Source organism: Ostrea edulis, chromosome 9 (assembly GCF_947568905.1).
Source record: "Ostrea edulis chromosome 9, xbOstEdul1.1, whole genome shotgun sequence".
NCBI classification, from domain to species: Eukaryota; Metazoa; Mollusca; class Bivalvia; order Ostreida; family Ostreidae; genus Ostrea; species Ostrea edulis.
Window position 1 is genome coordinate 42468629 of NC_079172.1, and position 21245 is coordinate 42489873.

Here is a 21245-nt window from a genome sequence, read left to right on the forward strand (position 1 = left end):
AAAAAGCTAAGATTAATTCTATTTTTCTTTATCACGTCACGACAATCTTTAATATTGTTTCTTTCCTCGCAGTTGATCACGGTTCCTGGTTTGACTTTACTAAAGGTTGGTGGAGTAAGAAAGATAACTCCGATGTTCTTATTCTATTTTACGAGGATATGAAAAAGGTTAGAGTTATCGAACTTATTTTGAACTTCACATGTGGATGACATTTATTAATTTAATGCAATTTACGCCCATATCAATCTAATTGAAAACTTGATCTTTTAATCCGCTCATGTTGATCACAGTAGCGAATATACTAGCGGATCTAACATCAAATCTTAACTACATTGGCCCATACACAACATGACAATCTATGATTGCTGGGTGTTTACTTTTCATTAGGATCTGAAAAGTGAAATTAGGAAGATAAGCGACTTTATCGGTAAAAGCAACGTGACAGAAGAAATGGTGGCGAGGATAGCCGACCACTGCAGCTTTGAGAACATGCGCACTAATCCGATGACAAACCACCACGACGTATATTCCATTGACAGGGAAATTTCGCCATTGTTACGTAAAGGTACATCTATTTAGATGAGCATACATGAAAGTAGTATATTAAAAAACGCGGGATATAAATATTAATGACGTCACAATAATGCCAAAATCAGCAAAATATTCCTAGAGAGGATGTTTTAGGCTTGTGGCCTGTTGTCTCAATTTGTATTGAATAAAACATTCGCCTTTGATTACAATTTGTAGAGATATCAAATGCAAAAACATTGGAAATGTAACTATTTTTTTACATAACCTACAAATAATTAACCCAAAATTCATTTAAAATGGGAATTTTATGTACACTCAATATAGATACATGCATGTAGTTATTGGAGTGTTCGAGTGCGCGTGCGTAAAACAAAACATAACGACAAGTCGATTAGTTTGGTATTATATTATATCTGACCATCAAAACTGTTCAGTATACATACACAATGTTAGTAGCTTGATATTAGATTCAATACAAATAAGTTTTGCTTAAAGGTGAAAATTACGCATTCCGGGGGTGGGGTCCCCCCCCCCCCCCCCCCCCCCACACACACACACACCCACACACACACACACACACACGCTTTTGAAAACCAAAATTAATGGTAGAACCCCTTTTCAAAAACTCCTGGATCCACCCCTGTAGTGCACTCTTTGTCGTTTCAGGCGTGGTGGGAGACTGGAAAAGCCTCTTCACTGCAGAGCAAGCGGAGTATTTCGATTCTGTGTACAGCGAGAAAATGGAGGGAATCAACGTACCGTTTCAATACTATATATAGAGCATTGTTCAATAAAAATCTATGTAACGATGTTTAGTGTTTAAATTTGATAGAATTTGATTAATGAACTATATCATTTAATGATATTTCAGTTATAAGAAATGAGTACTTCCAAAAATGTAATAAATACTATTGAATAAAAGTCAAATAATACCTTGTCAATTCAAATATGATTATTTACTTTACGTGATATCACGTGACAGAAAGGGATGGATACGTTCAGTTAGATGAATATGACATTGTATCGATTACAAACATGTTTTTCCTTTACTAGTAGAATATATGCACGTACATGTACAATATGCGTAACATCACAATTTATATACGCAATGTCATATGTACCTGTCATGATAATCATTCTGAACAATATACTATTAAAAATATTTAATTTATTTTTTTTTTGAAAAGTTTTGTCAAACGCCATAATTTGTTTATACTTGTTTTCATCAAAAGGTCAATTAACCTAAACCAGTTTTGAAATGTGAAATTAATGAGTTGGGTTTTTTTTAATTAAGATTCTAAATTGCTAAATTTCTTAATCATGTTTAGAAGCTTCGTATTTTATTTTATTTTTTTTAAATTTAAAATATCACTTTTTAAAAACTCGGAAGTTTAGATTATTGAATATGATATTTTTAAACTAAACTTTTTAAAAAAATCTCAGAAATTTCTTATCCTTCTACACTTTTGATACATCAAGTGTTGCCCGAGTTATATAGATTTATATATACATAAAGATGATCATAACCGTATAGATATTTGAAATACGTGAATTTTAACATTTATTGAAAACAGAAAATTTTCAGATCGAGGATGCGTTTGACAACATGTTACACGAATTTAGTAATGTAATCCCGAAGATCAATTAAATTTTTGTAAGTGGACTGAATCACATCGACAATTCATACTTCTCAGTATCTTATACATGTAACCAATGGACGTGAAAGAAAGCCCGGACGTCCAATTGCTTCCAATAGCGTTCTGTGCAGCACAATGGAATATTGAAAAGACTTCGATCAACATTAAACGTTCCTTTTTCCACCGAAAGAATGGATTCTTCTCATATTCATTGGACATGTTGAAATTTGATATTTTATATGCAACAACTATAGAATACATACATTTCTTTGACGCACACACACAGAGAGAGAGAGGGTGTCGCCTTTCTTGCTTTTGTGTCAAGGTTATTTCAAGGTCGCAAGCTTTTTTCCACCGGAGGACCCTGAAATTCCAATAAGAGCAGGCATAAATTGTATACACAATGGCTGACCCAAAAGTTCGTGGAATTCCTCTATAACTTTTTTTTTTCAATAGATATGATTCAAAATTATACTTGATAATATTTAAAAATTTTGAATTTATGTACAGTTATCAAAGAACCAATGTTGTAAACGGCGGGAGAAGAGATGCTTTGAAAAATTTATATTCTGTGCCTGATTTATTGTTTATCATGACATCATTAGAAAACATTCAAAATCCATCAGTTATTTTTAAAGGTTGTGAAAATCTTGGGAACACCCCGACTCATAAATTGACGACACAAGCAGGATGAAAACGTAATTATGAACTCGTGTTTTTAAAGTGGCACAAGAAAATATGATAAAAGATCTGGTTGGCAGATTGGTAGATGTGTACATGTACGGTGTCCTTTCCTTGCTAAAAAGAGTGACGACATTAATAGACTTGGACCGCCGGAGGAATGTGCGGAAAATTGCTGCCGAAATTTGAAGCTCATGTGAAACGGCGAAGCGCATTTTGAAAATTGATCTGAATTTGAAGAAAAATAGTTAAAAATAAATGCCTAGAGTCTTTTCTAAGGCAGATATGGAGAAGAAAATCCAGTGTTCTACGACAAAGCAGCCGAATTTAACGTCACGTCAAATACTCCCAGATTTTACGACAATATAGGTGAATGTGACGCGACATTTGTAACGTAAAACGTCAAAGACCCCCGCATTTACAACATACATGTACCATTTTCAAACTATTTGTCTGACTTAAAAGTGTAACCATAACGTTATAAAATTTTCTAGTCATATTAGATAACTTCTCTAGTTCATAGCTGCATGATTGTACAAATATTGTCATTGCTATAGTAGTATAAAATTCTAGAAAAAAAAATCACCGAACTTTTGGATCAACCTCGTTCTGGTAATTTATTGCATAATTTATCTTAATTAGAAGCATTAATTTAATGTAGATTGCTTCTGTATTTTCGCAAAGCAGGAATGATAAACACTGACAAAATCAATAAGACCGAATTTCCTCTGATAATTTCAGATTTCTGTAAACTGATCGTTATTTCTGCTATACTTATGTTGCTCACAGTTTTGGACTTTTTTGTACGATAGCATTGGTGCAATAAGGTGCACAACGACAAAATAAAGTAGGGCTATTGGATATCATATAAGAAAATGAAAACGATTTTCTTATGATTTTTTCTAAGAAAAACATAAGTAGTAAGACATTTAAAATGGAATAAAGTGATATTTTATTTCACCGTTGATTCCACTAAAATGTGAATGAATGATTCAAATTCCTTAGACCCCATTTTCGTTCCGAGTGTTACAAATGTACGTAAGAGAGAATATATACTTTGTGGTTTTATCAATCTGATTAAAATAAGATCTTTGATCCGCTCCGGTAATCTTATATGATATATATGTCGTTATTTTGTGTAGCGACATAACATTGCCGGAGCGGATCAAAGACATTATTTTAAGCAGATTGGTGGCTTACGTATTACATGGTAAAGGTAAGCACATACGACGCACATTTTGTAATTTATCTATAAATGGTGACGAGAATCCATCCTTACACGCATAAAATGAAGATTGAGTACAAAGGAACTAACGCATATTCTTTCATCTTTCACCTTTCCGGCTCCTTTAGTCCGTCGGTAATTTTTTAAAAGAGTACATGCGATGTTTGCTTGGTTTTTGTTGTTTTTATCTTCGTTTTTGTTGTTGTTTTTTTGTTGTTGTAAATTTATTCTTTTCTATTCTATTTATTTATTCATTTATATAATCTTTATGTTTTATTTATTTTATATATATATACAGTGTATGTATATATATATATATATATATATATATATATATATATATATATATATATATATATTGTTGCTATAATGCACATTATTTTCAAATCTCTGTACCTAGAAAATTTTCTTTTCCTAAGTTTGTGATTATTACACAGTCAATGATCTATGTTATTGATTAAAACATTATGAAAGCTCAGAACGACTGTTCACAAATCAACAGACATCTACTGGTGCCGCAGGGGAAAACGAGAAATCGCCGAGCATCAGTATGCATGGGACGTTAGACTCAGCAAACACAGCGTTTAATAAAGCTGTTAATTGCCCGTCTAGTGTAATTAGTATTTATTTGACTTTCATGAATAAAACCACCAAAAAATCGATACACAGAAAAAGGCGACAAAGATGATCATACTCAAGCGTATTGGTGATAAAGATTTGTTGAAAATATTACGAAAATGTGCTTCCGGTATTTGAGTGTTTCGGTGATATCGATTAAGCAATTATTTTACAATCGTGCTTTGACTCTCCGATAAGTTAATGGTAGCTTCATCCGTCATGTTTATGGAAGCAAATATTGTTCATACGGTGACGAACACCAAAAACTAGTCCAAACATTCGGTCAATACCAACATGTCTCTACATCAAGTTGGCGGAAGTTGTTTTCAACCAGCAAATTACGGCTTTTATAAATCTGGAAAATTGCAGTGAAAATCACAGCGATTAGAAACGTCAAAGGTTTCTTAAATTCAGACTCCGTTCACGATAAGGAATTTCTACAACACAAATTCAAAACAAGCCTTTCTCTTCCACTAATTCTGTCACACCGATTTCTTCACATGTGATAACGACAAATGCAATGACGCAAAATAAAAAAGATATTGTTTTCTGAGATTATTATTGAACTTCCTATCCCTTGATCTGTTTGAACATAGATTTGCATACGGGTGTAGATTATCATGATTAAAATGCAATTCCTAGAATTCTTTCGATGAATTTTCGTGCAGAAGAGGTATTATAATCGAAACTTTTTAGGTGCAACGCTTGCTATTTCCCCGAGACTACTGAATGTGTGGCGAACAAAGTAGAATTCATCCGGGGAGGGAGAATAGAACATCAAAATATTTTTTTCCCTTTTCCTCCATTTACCAGACACCTTAAATCACAGGGTTCTGCACATATTAATTAAGCGTTTTGGCGTTTTAATAAAAGCTTTTAAAATTGGTTAATATCGGGCTTTAATAAAATTCTACAACAAAACAATGAGATCGATAGTCTACAACACTAAAACAATGAGATCGATAGTCTACAACAGAACAATGAGATCGATATTCTACAACAGAACAATGAGATCGATATTCTACAACAGAACAATGAGATCGATAGTCTACAACATAGCAATGAGATCGATAGTCTACAACAGAACAATGAGATCGATATTCTACAACAGAACAATGAGATCGATATTCTACAACAGAACAATGAGATAGAAAGTCTACAACACTAAAACAATGAGATCGATATTCTACAACAGAACAATGAGATCGATAGTCTACAACATAGCAATGAGATCGATAGTCTACAACAGAACAATGAGATCGATATTCTACAACAGAACAATGAGATCGATAGTCTACAACAGAACAATGAGATCGATATTCTACAACAATAAAACAATGAGATAAATGGTCTACAAGATGTGTGTTGATTGACTAGTTATATAGACACAGTCATTGTGTGCTGATCGACTAGTTATATAGACACAGTCATTGTGTGCTGATTGACTAGTTATATAGACACAGTCATTGTGTGTTGATTGACTAGTTATATAGACACAGTCATTGTGTGCTGATTGACTAGTGATATAGACACAGTCATTGTGTGCTGATTGAGTAGTTATATAGACACAGTCATTGTGTGCTGATTGACTAGTTATATAGACACAGTCATTGTGTGTTGATTGACTAGTTATATAGACACAGTCATTGTGTGCTGATTGACTAGTGATATAGACACAGTCATTGTGTGCTGATTGACTAGTTATATAGACAAAGTCATTGTATGCTGATTGACTAGTTATATAGACAGTAATTATGTGCTGATTGACTAGTTATATAGACACAGTCATTGTGTGCTGATTGACTAGTGATATAGACACAGTCATTGTGTGCTGGTCGACTAGTGATATAGACAGTCATTATGTGCTGATTGACTAGTTATATAGACAGTCATTGTATGCTGATTGACTAGTTATATAGACACAGTCATTGTGTGCTGGTCGACTAGTGATATAGACACAGTCATTGTGTGCTGATTGACTAGTTATATAGACACAGTCATTGTGTGCTGATTGACTAGTTATATAGACACAGTCATTGTGTGCTGATTGACTAGTTATATAGACACAGTCATTGTGTGCTGATTGAGAAGTTATATAGACACAGTCATTATGTGCTGATTGACTAGTGATAGAGACACAGTCATTGTGTGCTGATTGACTAGTTATAGACATAGTCATTATGTGCTGATTGACTAGTTATATAGACACAGTCATTGTGTGCTGATTGACTAGTGATAGAGGCACAGTCATTGTGTGCTGATTGAGTAGTTATATAGACACAGTCATTGTGTGCTGATTGACTAGTTATAGACACAGTCATTGTGTGCTGATTGACTAGCTATATAGACACAGTCATTGTGTGTTGATTGACTAGTCATAGACACAGTCATTGTGTGTTGATTGACTAGTGATAGAGACACAGTCATTGTGTGCTGATTGAGTAGTTATATAGTCACAGTCATTGTGTGCTGATTGACTAGTTATATAGACACAGTCATTGTGTGCCGATTGACTAGTTATAGACACAGTCATTGTGTGCTGATTGACTAGTTATATAGACACAGTCATTGTGTGCTGATTGAGTAGTTATATAGACACAGTCATTGAGTGCTGATCGACTAGTTATAGACACAGTCATTTTGTGCTGATTGACTAGTCATGTGACTAGTTGGTTCAGAAAGAAAAATTCAAAGGTAACGACTGATATTGATTCAAGGACAGAAATTGTCTGGTTGCTTTAAAAAAAATGTTATTTATCATAGAGACAGCAGCACAAAACATGCTGAAAAATGACATATTAAATGTAGAATTTTTTTTAAAAAGAAGCACTTTTAAATGTCACGAGTATATCTTCAATATTTCTATAACATTTATAATGTACAAGGTCTGAAAATTGTCACGTACAAGCTGCGAGAGTAGTTGTTTACATAAAGTAGGTACCATGCCTTAAAAAAAATGACAAAGTTCAACTACACTATGTACATGTAGATTTTTCAAAGAATGTTTGATCACTTCCAAAAAGACTCGTGCACATTTCCAATGCTTCCATAACAGTTGTATAAACTTTGAAGTGCTGTAAGAGGAGTTGATTACAAAAATAGTTACCGTCTATTCAAGACATGCTTTAAAAATGTCAACGTTCAGCTACATGTACACGTAATTATTTTTTTAAAATGTCTGATCACTTTCAAAAAGACAGATGCACATCTTCAATGTATATGTAGATAATAAATGTAAAAAGTTTGAGGAACGTCAAGTTAGAGGTGTGAGAGGAGTTGATTACACAAAGCAGGTACCCTATTACAGGGAAGCCCGCCCGCCAACCAACCAGCCTTTGGCTGAGGTGAGCAAAAAAAGCATACAAAAACCTATAAGATGTTCTTTTGCCCAAACTTCAAGGGGGGTGCTCATCGTTTATTACATTGGTTCAGTTCATTAGTCAAGCATATGTTCTTACCATTCAATGCTACTTTCAACAAGTGGAGGGAGAGGGGGGAATCAGCAGATATATCTTACTTTGACTGTGACAATAACTATTAACTTCGCATGTAAAATTAACGGGAAATGTACTATGTGAAATGGGGTGTGTCGTCCTTGGTTCTACCTGCCTGTATAATACTAATACTTTACTGGTTATACATGTAACGTTTTCTAATAAGAACACGAGTTATTACATATTCTTTCAATATATGGTGCATCAATCCCAACAGAGAGAGAGAGAGAGAGAGAGAGAGAAAGAGAGAGAGAGAGAGAGAGAATGACAAAGATCTGAGTGGGGTCGAAACTGAGTGTAAACGTTTTACATAGGAATATAAAAAGCAGGGGGGGGGGGGTGATATTGAATTAATTTTAGAGCAGGAGCAGTTCCGCGTGAGTTGTGGTTTCATGTTTGTTCAAATTTTGACACCCCCCCCCCCCCCCCCCCCCCAGGCCGCAATAAAGGTTGAAAGTTTTGCAGAGGAATATAAGAATACATGTATATTAGAGATTTCTAAACGAATTTCTTTTTAATAACTAGTAGTCTACAATATGTAAAATTAACATACACTTTGAATCTGTACAAACCTTGATTCCTCGAGTCAGGAGGGGCTCATAGTTCGCGCGATAAGATTTTCATAGGAATGAATTGGAAAAATCTTTTTAAAATTACATCTCAGAAACAAGTCTGCAGCTTTTTGAATTAACTTGCAAGCATCAGGGTTTTTTTTTTTTTTTTTTTAAACCATGACCCTTCAGCTCAAAATATAGGTTGAAAGTTTTACAAAGGAATATTCAAATATAGGAAATTTCTTTCGAAATTTCCTTTTCAAAAATCTAAAAGTCTATAATTAATCAAATAAATCTCGTGTGGTGAAATCGCAAGGTTTTGAATTTCACATAGGAATACATTATTTTAAAAAAAATCTTGAAAAATCACTAGGGCGCAGTTGTTGTTTTTTGGTTTTTTTTCCCCCAAACATACAAGCATCCTCGTACAGGTTATAGTGATTGTTAACAGCCTGGTCCTGAAGCCAGGGTGAGTTGCCATAAGAGTTCAAAGTATGAATATTCATGAGTGAGCTAGATGGACCAGGTGAGCGTTGTGTCCCGATAGTTTCTTATATGAATATATTAATGACAGTCTCTATTCTTTAGGCACTTATATATGAAATAAAAATTGAATATAACACTGATTTTCTATTCACGCATTGCTTTTATGGGGGGCGAATGGCCAATGGTGTACATGCCCTTTTTCCAATTAACAGACATGTTTTGTATAATCGTAAACGAAATTTCAGTCCAAAAAAAAAAAAAAAAAGACTGAAAGAAAAGAAGCATAACAATCTACCCAGAGTAGCAAAAAATATTTGAAGTCTATCGTCATGAAAATCTATATTGAGATTACCAAAAAAGAGTATTTTTGAAAATGAACATCTCAAAACTTTAAATAATAATTTAATGATCTTTTAAAATTTTGGTAATTTCGCCGTTACTGTGTACATTTTAAAGATGAATTACATCATAAAAATTTTATAATCGAAATGGCGGACACCCCACCCTCTTTGCAAAGTGGGATATTTGTCTTAACACGATTAAACAACAAAGTTCAAAGATCTTAGGGTCAAATAACGCCCATAATTCGAAATACAAATGCCCTGGTTTAATTAAGAAAACTTGATGCTATTTTATTATGTCATTGTAGTGCACCTGCCGTGGACAAGTTACCGCTAATTCACCATTTAAAACATTACTCATAATGGAAGTATTTCTGTTACTGGCATGTCTACTTTTACAGTGTAATATCTTTTAAGTTCTGTCAGTTTAAACCCCTTCGGGTGTCTGTTTTTTGCGGTATTTCTTACACACGAACAGGTTGTAACAAGTGCTGGCTCCGCACAATATGTACGTGTATATATATGAAGAATACGATATATCTAGTTCGAGGATTTATGTGCAAATTGATCGGCCACATACACCGACGATTTTCTTTGTTAAATTCAACTCTATAGATTTAGTGCAGCGATTCACTGAAGCCATTTAAACATTTCCCATAAGAAATCTGACTGATAGATTCAATAGATTTTATCGTCACGAATTATATTGCATATTAACACAAAACACATCCATGAAATGCGAGAAAGATATTGGACTTAGCTTTTTACGATACGCCAGAGAATATTGTCGTAATAGAGTTTGGAATGCCATGTAAACCTTGAGTCATTTCAAGAAGTATTTGTTTTCTCTCAATGACATCAAATCAAATCTCGAATTTAGTAGATTATTTTTTTTTTTTTGATTTACCGCTTCTTATATTAAAGGATATTTTGTATTTAACAATGAACTCTAAAATTAGAATCTCCTCGTTTATATAATTATACATACATGGAGAGAGAGAGAGAGAGAGAGAGAGAGAGAGAGAGAGAGATGTCGTACGTACAATTTCTTTCAAGAGGTGACCTCGACATGAAAACATTTAAGATCACGAGTATATATTATTATAGGAAGTTTGGACCACATTATCGGACAAACGTAAAAATTTCAGTCGTTGTGTCAACACACCCCCTTCTTCGAAGCAATGTTTGCGAAAACCTATAAAAGAACTGTGACCCGATCATGACAATCCATTTCGGTGCTCTTAAAAGTCTTTCGAAATTAAATAAATCTTTTTAAGCTTGTAATCAGCTTTTCTACATTAACAGAACTCCCTTTTGTTGAATTTTAAAGCAAATAACGTACCTAGTATTGATAAGATATAGGTAAAAAAAAGTTTGAAAGAAAACCTGTACGTTGAAATCTAAAGGTGTTACTCATGTGTGAAAAATCTTATTGTACACGTACGCCTATTTAAAAATGTGCACTCATACACTGTAAACCTTACTCCAGTGCTTTCGAGTTAAGAATTGATTAATCTAATCTTTAAACAATACCCATGTATATATTTAAATTGAAAAGTTGGGTTCCGTAAGCTGAATGTAATAGACACTCAATGGGAAACATTGAATAACAAAACGGATTGACTTCATTTGCGCTAAGAAAATCTATTGGATAAACAGCCGACCACGTGTGTATTGGTATTAATAACGAATACAGCACCACTGCAGTCAATGTGCTATCGTTATCACAAGTGTGTGCGTACATCTAGTGACTGTGTACACAGATCTACACTTTTTTAAAGTTTTAAATCACGCAACGAGAGATTTATGTCGGACTTATTAGGGAGCGTGGATTCTGTTTTTATCGTGCAGTCTTAGTCTGTTATTTGGTTTATTATTTACATCCGTGGAAATCGGTTTTCCTCGCTAACCAACAAACACATGTAATTGATTCAAACGCTGGGCTGGTTAATAGAGACCGGGCGTAGAGACGAACCGAGGGAAAATGTCAGAGGATATCAAAACCATGTCGGACGACCAGGAACCGGAGAGTTACGACGTGTTACTAAGGAAAGGAGTGAAACCACCGAACGATTTATACACGAACGGAAAGTCCAAGATGGACTGTCCGAACTTCAAGTTGGAGCTTTTACAGAGTGAATATATAAAACTGCGGCGATATCTGTACGGATTAACAGCCGTGGTGGTGACAGGCATCCTCATACTCATAGTAGTTGTAGCTGTTTTATTTGGGAAATTAAGTCATGACTTGATTAATCATGAACACAAACCTAAGGTTGGGGAACAAATTTCAGCCATGTTGAAGAAGAACGAACTGTGTGTTCCGTGTGCCAACATACGCTCAGGTCCCAGTGTGGAGGAGAACGAGATTTTGGACCAATTTGCCAGGAAGTTTGAAGAAAATATTGAGATGTGTTGCGTTGAAACCCCGTCAGAGTTATTGCTTATGTTGGAGTTGGTGGGTATTATATTTTAGAACCATTAGTAAATCCACATTGTACTCTCTCTCTCTCTCTCTCTCTCTCTCTCTCTCTCTCTCTCATTTTGATACATCGTTTTAACGAAGAAACGTTCGGTTCAAGTGGGACTCAAGCCCTTTTTTCGCTCTCCATATTAAACCATGAGTGGGAAATGCGTTATGGATGACGAAAATTAGTGAATATCTAAGGATATGGTGTATGTTTGACATCAATGTAAACATTTTTCGTGTAAATTTCTAAAACGTAAACATACATCTCTGTGTCCCCCATATATTACTTGTTGAAGTGGCTCACAAGTGGGACTGCTAAACTTTGAGTTGTTGTTTAATGTACGGAAATACCGTCATTAGCTAGCCCCTTTCCGATTGTTAGAAATATTTAACGGCAGTAAATTTAATGACAGCTGTCGGCAAGATTTAAAAAGTTTTTTTTTCTATCGCATGGATCGTGATTATTTATTGATTTTTACAGTTTTACTAAACGTGCATGAAAGCTAATGATTTGCTACATTAGATAGTAATATTACACTCGTTTCAAATAAAAAAAAAAATGAGTATTAGTAATGAAGACTTCGGTATCAAAGGAAATCTCAGGATTAACTGTATAGGCGAAGGAACCAGAAACGGGGGTGGGGGTGGGAGGAGTTGACAGCCTTCTCTCTAGATGAGAGACAGACAGACAGACTGTAGCTGCGAAAATAAAATATTAGACCTTGTCCAAAGATATTTTTAGTTTTTCACGATTTCAACCACCTCCATACCCCCCCCCCCCCCCTTCAAAATTTAATTATGAACCGTTCATGCTCTCAAACTGAATAAGTAGTGTGTTATTTTGCTATGGAGTCTGATACAGGGAGAGTATGAATGATGGGTTAATTTCCTAGCTTATTAAGATATGAATTATTGCACAGAAACGGCATTCTAGATCCGTGGACGTTCACCTTTCGCCCGACGCCGTGTCGTTATGACTCTGATGGGTTCGGAATACCCTCGGGGTCGGGTTGTTGATCGCATTTTGATTACGTATGTTTTATTCTGTTGAGATTTTTCACCTTCAAAATATGTGTAACAAATGACTTGTTTATGTTTTTTGTTTTACCCTAATGGGATTAAGTTTAAAGTAGACAACAAAATTGAAATGGTGAACAAGAAGTATAAAATTTCGTAGAAAGTGGTTTAGTAAAGTACATGCAAGTTTATGAGGACAAGGATTAATCTATACTTAATTAGACGCAATTCCTTACTTATATGAAAACGAGCGGGAAGGTTTGCGGCAATATGGACAGTTCGTTAGTGTTAACGAGTGTCGACAGTGTGGTTCATTAGTAATCGATCAGGTTGCTACACTAATCAATCGCACCCTTTATATTCCTATTTTTGTGGACAATGGGGAAGTATCGAACATGCTTTAATGGTATATAGAGGCAGATATCATAAATCTCGTACTGTATCTGATAAATCCATTATAAACTCTTACGATCTGTTAAAACGGATTCAATAGCACGGTGTGTTTTTTTTTCTAATCGAACACGCCCGAGTTGTTAACGCTGGTTAAACATTGTCGATGTTGAACGGGAACGAAAGCATTGACCATCCCTGCATTAATGACGGAGACAACCTTTGAAAAAAAAAGATAGTGAAAAAATCCTTTTAGATTTTGATGATATTCATAATAACGAGCAGCTAGCATGTGTAAGTCAATCAAAAAATCTTAATTGTGTTCATTTATCACCGTATAGCATTGTCATCGCTAATTCCAAAATCCATTAATAGCAGGAAAATGGAGAATTTGAGCAAACCTTTGACTTTTGGTCTTATTTCTTCCTGTCAAACGTCGTATTGTCTCGCAATCAATACGTAAATGCCGAGACATCTATTTCAAGCAAGGATTCTCATTTTAACAACTTTATTGTCTTGACAACGGTAAAGTAATCTCGCGTGATATTCATGCATGCTAAAGATATGTACCAACATACCAATGTATCTTTGCCTTTGATATCATTACTACTTAATGTATTTCAGTTGTAAACAATGTGCCTATGAATCTTGATAATATACATAATGTATTACGTTTATTTTCACAGCCAGGAATTCCGTCAAAAATGAAAGTAGAATATATATATATATATAATTTTTGAAATGTATGAACTGCGACGCTTCACGCCGGCGTAAGTTTCACGAAGCGTGCTAATTGGAGTTGACATTTAATTTGTCGGCTCCGGATTTTATTGGAAATATCCCGAAGTCAGTGACACAATAGTACAACAATGCGACGTTCTTAGAAATTTAGAAATAATATTCAGCTTTTTTAAAAATAACCTACACTTTATTGAAATTCTGTTACAAACTGAAAAGATATCTTACACCGGACTAGCTAAATCAGTCATACATGTACAGCGTATCTACTTTCGTCATATTTTGATGCGGATTTTTTTCCCAACGTTAAGAGGCAGAAGGACACGAGAGTGAACCTGTTGTGGACAGGGTTTTCTTATTTGATATTTGCATCAAAGAAATTTTCTTTTTTCCTTTTCAAAAAAGCTGGAGTTAGTGCATGTATATATAAAATTAAAATCATTGAAATGGATCGGAAATTTCCAGCGACAAACTGCAGATTTTATATATAATTCATACAGTACATAAGACGAAAATAAATGAGTTAATCCATCTCCTAAATTAACACTATTTCATTCTATCTGCGCGCAGTAATTTCATTTCTTTTTCTTGATGAATGGGTAAGATGACATAAAAGTCCGCTGGGCCGGGTGATATGCTCTTGTACGATGTATTATTAATAGGAATTATGCTGTATGCACTGTAACGCACATATCACAGTAGTTTATGATTTACTTACATTATGTATCCTTGTCAAATTTTATCTGTTAATTTCCAGTTTTTATATTTGTTTTGATTAATTTTTTTCACGTGCATTTGTAGAATAACGTAACATTTACGGTATGTTGTTTCTATATCCATTCCACAGCAGATGATGAATATGTTAGTTTATAACATATGTTGCAGAAATCTATTAATAATAAACATTTCCTGGATTCAGACAGGAAAGATTACATAAATGCATACTACATGTCGGGTTTTATTCACGATTAACACGTGATATTGCATATCTCAAAATATGTTGCAGATCAGTGAAATTACTAGACGGGTGAAAGCAAACTCCGAACCAGAAAGCTAATACAAATCGTGCAGAACACTTTTCATTCGCTAGATTAACTTTGGAGATTGATATTTCAAAAGTGGCAGCATAAGATAAAGATATAGAGTGTATCTATTTCATCCGGATTAAGATTATTTATTTGAAAATTTATTTGAAAATTCTGTTGAAATGAATTCTGTGCAGATCGGTAAAGACTTGACTTGAAAAAAGTGGAAGGGGGGGGGGGATTGCTGTGGATTACCATATACGGGTTCTATGGAAATGTGTCCCGTTCTAGTATGACGTAATATCACAGTTGATCGTGAGTTGGTCTAAGGGATTATATTACTTTAACCTTCTATATCAAACTGATCACGACACATGCAGACCTAATGATATAATTTGACTATTGCCTAGTATTATATAGGTTATAAAGGACACGTTTAATCTTGGTTAATGAATGATAATCCGAAAGGATATTTAGGGCTTTCCACCTTTCTGTGGAAAGTCCTATTGTTATTGTTCTGTTGTTTATTATTATTTTCCTGCCGTCAAAAAACATTTTCGTCTTAAGACTTATTGAAAAACTTTATAGTCCATCATATAGTACTTCCTGAGAAACGAATACTTGTCACCCTGCGTCATGGAACTTGCGGAGTTATTGGACCTTTGGCAGAAATCATTGTTATCGCTGCTACTTTTTAACCGTAAATGAGAGGAGGGTGAAACCTTTGCTGAAGCATAGAGGTCAATTAGTAGAATCGATAAACATAAAATGAAGGGATTCACTGGCCGCTAAAAGGAGTTAATGCCCCTTTAAGTTTTGCGATTTCTACCCAAAAAATTGACGACTCCTAAAGTATTCTTCGTAGAGAGACGGTACCCACTGGAACGGGTTGAGTGACTTTGACATTGAAAGAGTAGTTCAAGATCAAAGGTCAAGGTCATCCAGAATGGCCAGAAAATGGCACTTTTTATACTCTTTTTCCCGCTTCAGATAGCATCGAAATATCATATGGGTCCGCATGGACTTCTGGATCGGTCTCGATATTATGAATTACAACTCTGAAACTTTGACAACTCCACAGATGTCGGCGACTCGCGTCGAAAACCCTGTTATTACTACTCCTACTAGACCGAAAGTCGTGGAGACCCGAGACTTTCGCCGACGAATTCACGAGAAAAGACTTTCGCACATAGAAGTTAATCGAGGGAAACCGAGAACCCTGAAGCATGGTTCTCGCCCCCGAAAGTCTCCGACGTCGTCATTCGAGCCCACAACTTTTTCAGGGATGTAGATAGGGACGCGGGACCACTGACACGAAGCCCCGTGACCTTTCTGGCCTTCAAAATGAGGTCAAGGTTACGCTTTCTCTCCCATGGGGTTTTCGAGATTTGACCTTGAAAGTGGATCAAGGTCAAAGGTCAAGGTCACACATCAAGAGGCGAGTCTCCACGAGTAAGGCAAACCCACACATCACGCCTGTCGTCCCCAAGGAGAACCCCCCCCCCCCCCCCCCCATCCTTCAAGTGATCTGTCTGCGATCAGCTGTTTACACTATTTTGACCGGTCTCATGACCAACAACAGGATTCTAGCTAATCTTACCTACACATACACATCTGACCTACACCCATTTTCTCCATTTCTTAACTGTCTTGTAAATCAAACATTAATTCCATTTGCATTCATTTAAAGACATGTATATGCCAGATTCCATTACTAAGTTCAGTTGTTGTTGTTGGATTTTTTTATGATAATGATGTTGCAACTTGACTCGACAGTTGAATTCATTGACATTCCATCCCGACTGTAATTGTAAACAAATAAACACTTACATGCAGGGTCAGATGGGATGCAGTATTCATATTCTCCGTTCAGAACTTTCTTTCACCGGCCGCCATTTTTGGTTGTTTGTTTTCACAGCCTAAGTCCGTATGCATGCCTCCTAGTGTGAAATGACTGAAAGACATTGTCTCCGTGAATTAGAACACATAGGATGAGCAATTACAAACTGTATATTAAATTCCACAATCCACAACACACACGGTAAAATCCAGTGCAAGTCCTAACATGCCATCTTCTCAACATGAGGCTCTCCCAGCATGCCATGCATGAACAGAGTGTCAGCACTACATGTGTAATCTCTGAAAATGTCACATCCGGTTTCTTTTCATCTCCAAATATCATATCTAACAGGTCTAAAGTTACCCCAAACACCTGCACAAGTCCTATTACACTTTTACCCGATATGTGCCGGCTATCTAACATCCACACCCCTTTTTTCAAATATTTAAGCTGTACTATCGTGCGAAACCAAGGCCTCAATTTCCAACACTGAAAGCGGCAAATTTGAATTTTTTCTTTTTTCCATATTTTTTTTTGGAGGGAGGGGGGGGGGGGCTTTTAGCATTTGAACACTACTGAAAAACCAGTAGAAGGTGGGAAGCCCTCTAATTGTTCGCGAACAATTAGGATCACTAGGTGGTTTTTTTTAATCATTCTTTGATATGAACTGTTAAAAATCAAACACGCAATATTGTGTTTTATCAGTGATAATGCCCTTAACTACTTTAGAATCGAGGAAGTTTTTGTCATCTTGGATCACAAAATTCTGTAAAGCAGCGACAATTCTTCTGTGTATTATTAAGATATATAGGGTATATTTGAACTTAAACCCTTTACAAATGCTAGTGATGTTATCATTAGTAAATGAGCAAGATTTTCTCGTCTTCGGAATTTGAAGCAAAATAATAATAAAATGGTATAATTATTCTACTTTTGGTTATTTTATTTTCAAACAACTCGTTCATTTTACAATATATCATATGTATAATGTGTTTATGTCATTTACTACAAATTACCGCACAAGAAAAGCAGCTGGGGTCACTGGTACAGGGCGGTAAAGAATGAATAATATTATCTCCTCAGTCCAGGGTAATCCATAAGATTAAATAGATTTTCTAGACAGTGGGTTTTTCTTTAATTTCCAGTAAGGAAATGCAAAGATGAACATTCCCTCAGCCAATCGGAAGTTCCTGCTATCCCGCGAAAATCCCTCGACTGACTGTAAAGCGAAAATTTCCCTGTGGTTAGTAATAGTTTCCTTATATATTCTATAAGAATATTTAGGGAAGCTTTACAAGTAGAATCGTGTGTTTATGTATATGATGAAGTACGCTACTACTATTTGAATAATTTTATGTCCGTGAAAAAGAAAAAAAGTATTCTTCGACAGGAAGAACACATCATATGTGTAATAGCTGTCTTTCTTTCGAATGATAACAACCTAGTTCCTTGTCCTTTTAAGGAGGAAGAATGCACCAGAGAAATTTGATAAATTGGGGGGAAGTGAAACTGAAAACTTTTAAATTTACTTTGTTTAGTCAAAAATGCGGTTTTAGTAAAAAGTTCAGCAGTTGACACGTTTACAGACTGAGCTGCCCAGCTCGGCAAACAAAAATTGAAACAATATAAAAATATTGCTGACATTTATATTTTCATTCAAGTTCTAAACGGAAGTCAACTATTATAACGAGGTTGTATGCCTCCTTTAATCTGATTGCCTAGCCGTATAGATCAATGGGTTAATGTGTGAGACTGTCGATTTGAAGATCATGGGTTCAAGTCTAGCAGTGTTTATATTTGTTAGGTTACTTTACACTAAAACTGCATTTCTTCACTAGAAAACGTAAATTTTAAAGTTTAAGATTTTAAAACCATCATTGTGCACTTGCTTCACTTTCCCCTCAATGTCAGCTTGGTCAGCACTGTATACTGTTACGATGGAACATAATTTAAACAGGATAGCACAATTAGTTTTAAAAACTAGTTTACATTGTGGTCCTGAAAAGATATATATACAGACAGCAGTATTATACAGATACAATATAATAAAATAGTATATGAAGGTATGTTACATACATGTACATATGCTATCTACATACTTAAAACAGAAAATAAAACTGAAAATAAACAAAAACAAATCTATATGTTTTTGATTCCCAGGATGAAAAAAAAATTTGTAAGACAAGCGGATTTAAAAGTTCACAGAACAACACAAAAGAACAACACACCCGATAAAATTCTCTTCATTCGGAATGGAACAACACACCCGATAAAATTCTCTTCATTCGGAATGGAACAACACACCCGATAAAATTCTCTTCATTCGGAATGGAACAACACACCCGATAAAATTCTCTTCATTCGGAATGGAACAACACACCCGATAAAATTCTCTTCAGTCTGTAGAAACTAACAATGAAACAGCACACCCGATAAAATTCTCTTCATTTGGTAGAAACTAAAGAACTGGCCTAAAACAAAGTTCATCGAAAATACTGAAAATAAATGTGAACCAATAAAATCACAAAATAAATGTGAAACAATAAAATCACAAAATAAATGTGAAACAATAAAATCACAGCTGGAATCGATCCTATTTAACATTTATCCACTTATACGACATCAAATAATCATTGCAACCACCCCCACCCCCACCCCCCAAATGTATTGTTATGGTGAGTGGGGAGGTGACCAGAATGTAAAAGGTGCGTTGAACACCGTCCGCTACGATAGGGCGTAAAATCATATCCCACCTCTGGTATATCCAGGGGTCCGTGTTTTCCCAACTCTCTATTTTGTATTGCTTATAGGAGTTATGAGATTGATCACTGTTCGTTATCTTCACCATTCATGGTGTGAACACACGTGTAATATTTTGTCCCTGTGTTGTGCCGTGTTGAACAGAAATTCGTGTGTTTTTATTTTAAAGTGTCGCGTGTAGGTTGAACCCTATGATGTATACTTCTGAAATAAAAAAAATATATATGTGGATATTATTGTTTTATGTATTGCCTTGTTATTTCGTACAGCATACTGTATGTAATTAATGCTCATGTAATAATGCGTGTTCAATCGATTAACGCACACGTGTCTTCGCAAAATAGTGCAAGTACTGTACTGTACATGTAAATTTTAGATGCCTCTGATGTTTTAATATTTTGCGTGATTATTAAGGAAGTTTTCTTCTCTTTGAGACGTGGGTGTGACGTCACACTTATTTACCTGAATGCTACCGGTGTTCTCGGTACATTCAGTAGGGGAGGGGTCTTAATTAAGACATCTAGTGTGACCACAGGGGCTATAGCCTTCATGTGTAGCTACATGTAGAAGTCAGTTTTAACTATAAATATAGACTTATCCTCAGTGATTGTGACATGGGACCTCGGGATGTTTAGGGGTCAGGACTCGAACCCTCAACCTTCCGATCATGGCGTGATCACACTGCCACTGAGGCATGGTGACGTTTTGATCGGAAATTTAAAAAAAAATAGTTACGGTTTTGATAAATAATAGCTTACAAAAGACGGGTGAAATCTTGGTGAACTGCATATAGTCAAAATTGAATGATTTTCATTCATAAAAAGGTGAGATATGTCTCATTTTCAAAGGAAAAAACCTGATTATGTGAAGTCTCTTTTCGCACTGTAAATGAATTATTTCGTTCTCAACGTAAAGCAATATTCTCAGTATTATGTTCCCAACTCGTGAATTAGTATTGTATGAAGAATACCAATGCCGTGATTTCACGCCTCGCATCCATTTAAATTATGTAGACATACGCTGTGTCTTTAATCTACAGATTCTGTGATTTAAAACCCATTCCGATTCCAAAACCACCACTTTGAAAGTTCCTGCTTGTTGCGAGTAAGAGACTGTTTATCTTGTAGTCTATTGCTTTGTCAAAATTGTTTAAGTTCCTGTATATATTTGAGAGGTGTGTGTACAATATCAAAACTAAATCCGCTCCGAGTGGAAAATGATGTTTGTATCAATCGTTCATTTGGGTTTTTATATATTTCCCGCATTGACTCTGACTCCGGGGTTCCTGGTAGTAGAGAAAACGCTAATTCGTCCTGACATCCGCTCCCTAGTGCACTGCACTCCGACGTCAATCTCGGCAGGAAAATTGAATAGTAGGATAGTTGGGATTACAATGTAGCAATTGAATTTTGTAGAGATTTTTTTCTCTTTGGTTTCA

At 35.3% G+C, this 21245-nt stretch overlaps 2 protein-coding genes and 1 long non-coding RNA gene across 3 annotated transcripts in view; 2 read left to right on the top strand and 1 right to left on the bottom strand.

The window, feature by feature from the left end:
• The window catches only part of LOC125660134 (sulfotransferase 1B1-like), an 8045-nt gene extending 6704 nt beyond the window's left edge, over positions 1–1341 (top strand). The window contains exons 4-6 of the mRNA XM_056149286.1: positions 73–167; positions 388–565; positions 1198–1341. Coding sequence (XP_056005261.1) covers positions 73–167; positions 388–565; positions 1198–1310 — 386 coding nt within the window. The 3' untranslated portion in view covers positions 1311–1341. The remainder of the gene's footprint in view (positions 1–72; positions 168–387; positions 566–1197) is intronic.
• LOC130050159 (uncharacterized) lies at positions 1109–20511 on the bottom strand. Its single transcript, XR_008798567.1, has 3 exons — positions 17038–20511; positions 2432–2532; positions 1109–1254 (listed from the first exon to the last, which is right to left on the bottom strand). It is a non-coding gene; the product is annotated as an uncharacterized LOC130050159 (long non-coding RNA).
• LOC125658591 (CD40 ligand-like) overlaps positions 11017–21245 on the top strand; it is a 19472-nt gene continuing 9243 nt past the window's right edge. Inside the window, exon 1 of the mRNA XM_048889878.2 lies at positions 11017–12025. Coding sequence (XP_048745835.1) covers positions 11552–12025 — 474 coding nt within the window. The 5' untranslated portion in view covers positions 11017–11551. The remainder of the gene's footprint in view (positions 12026–21245) is intronic.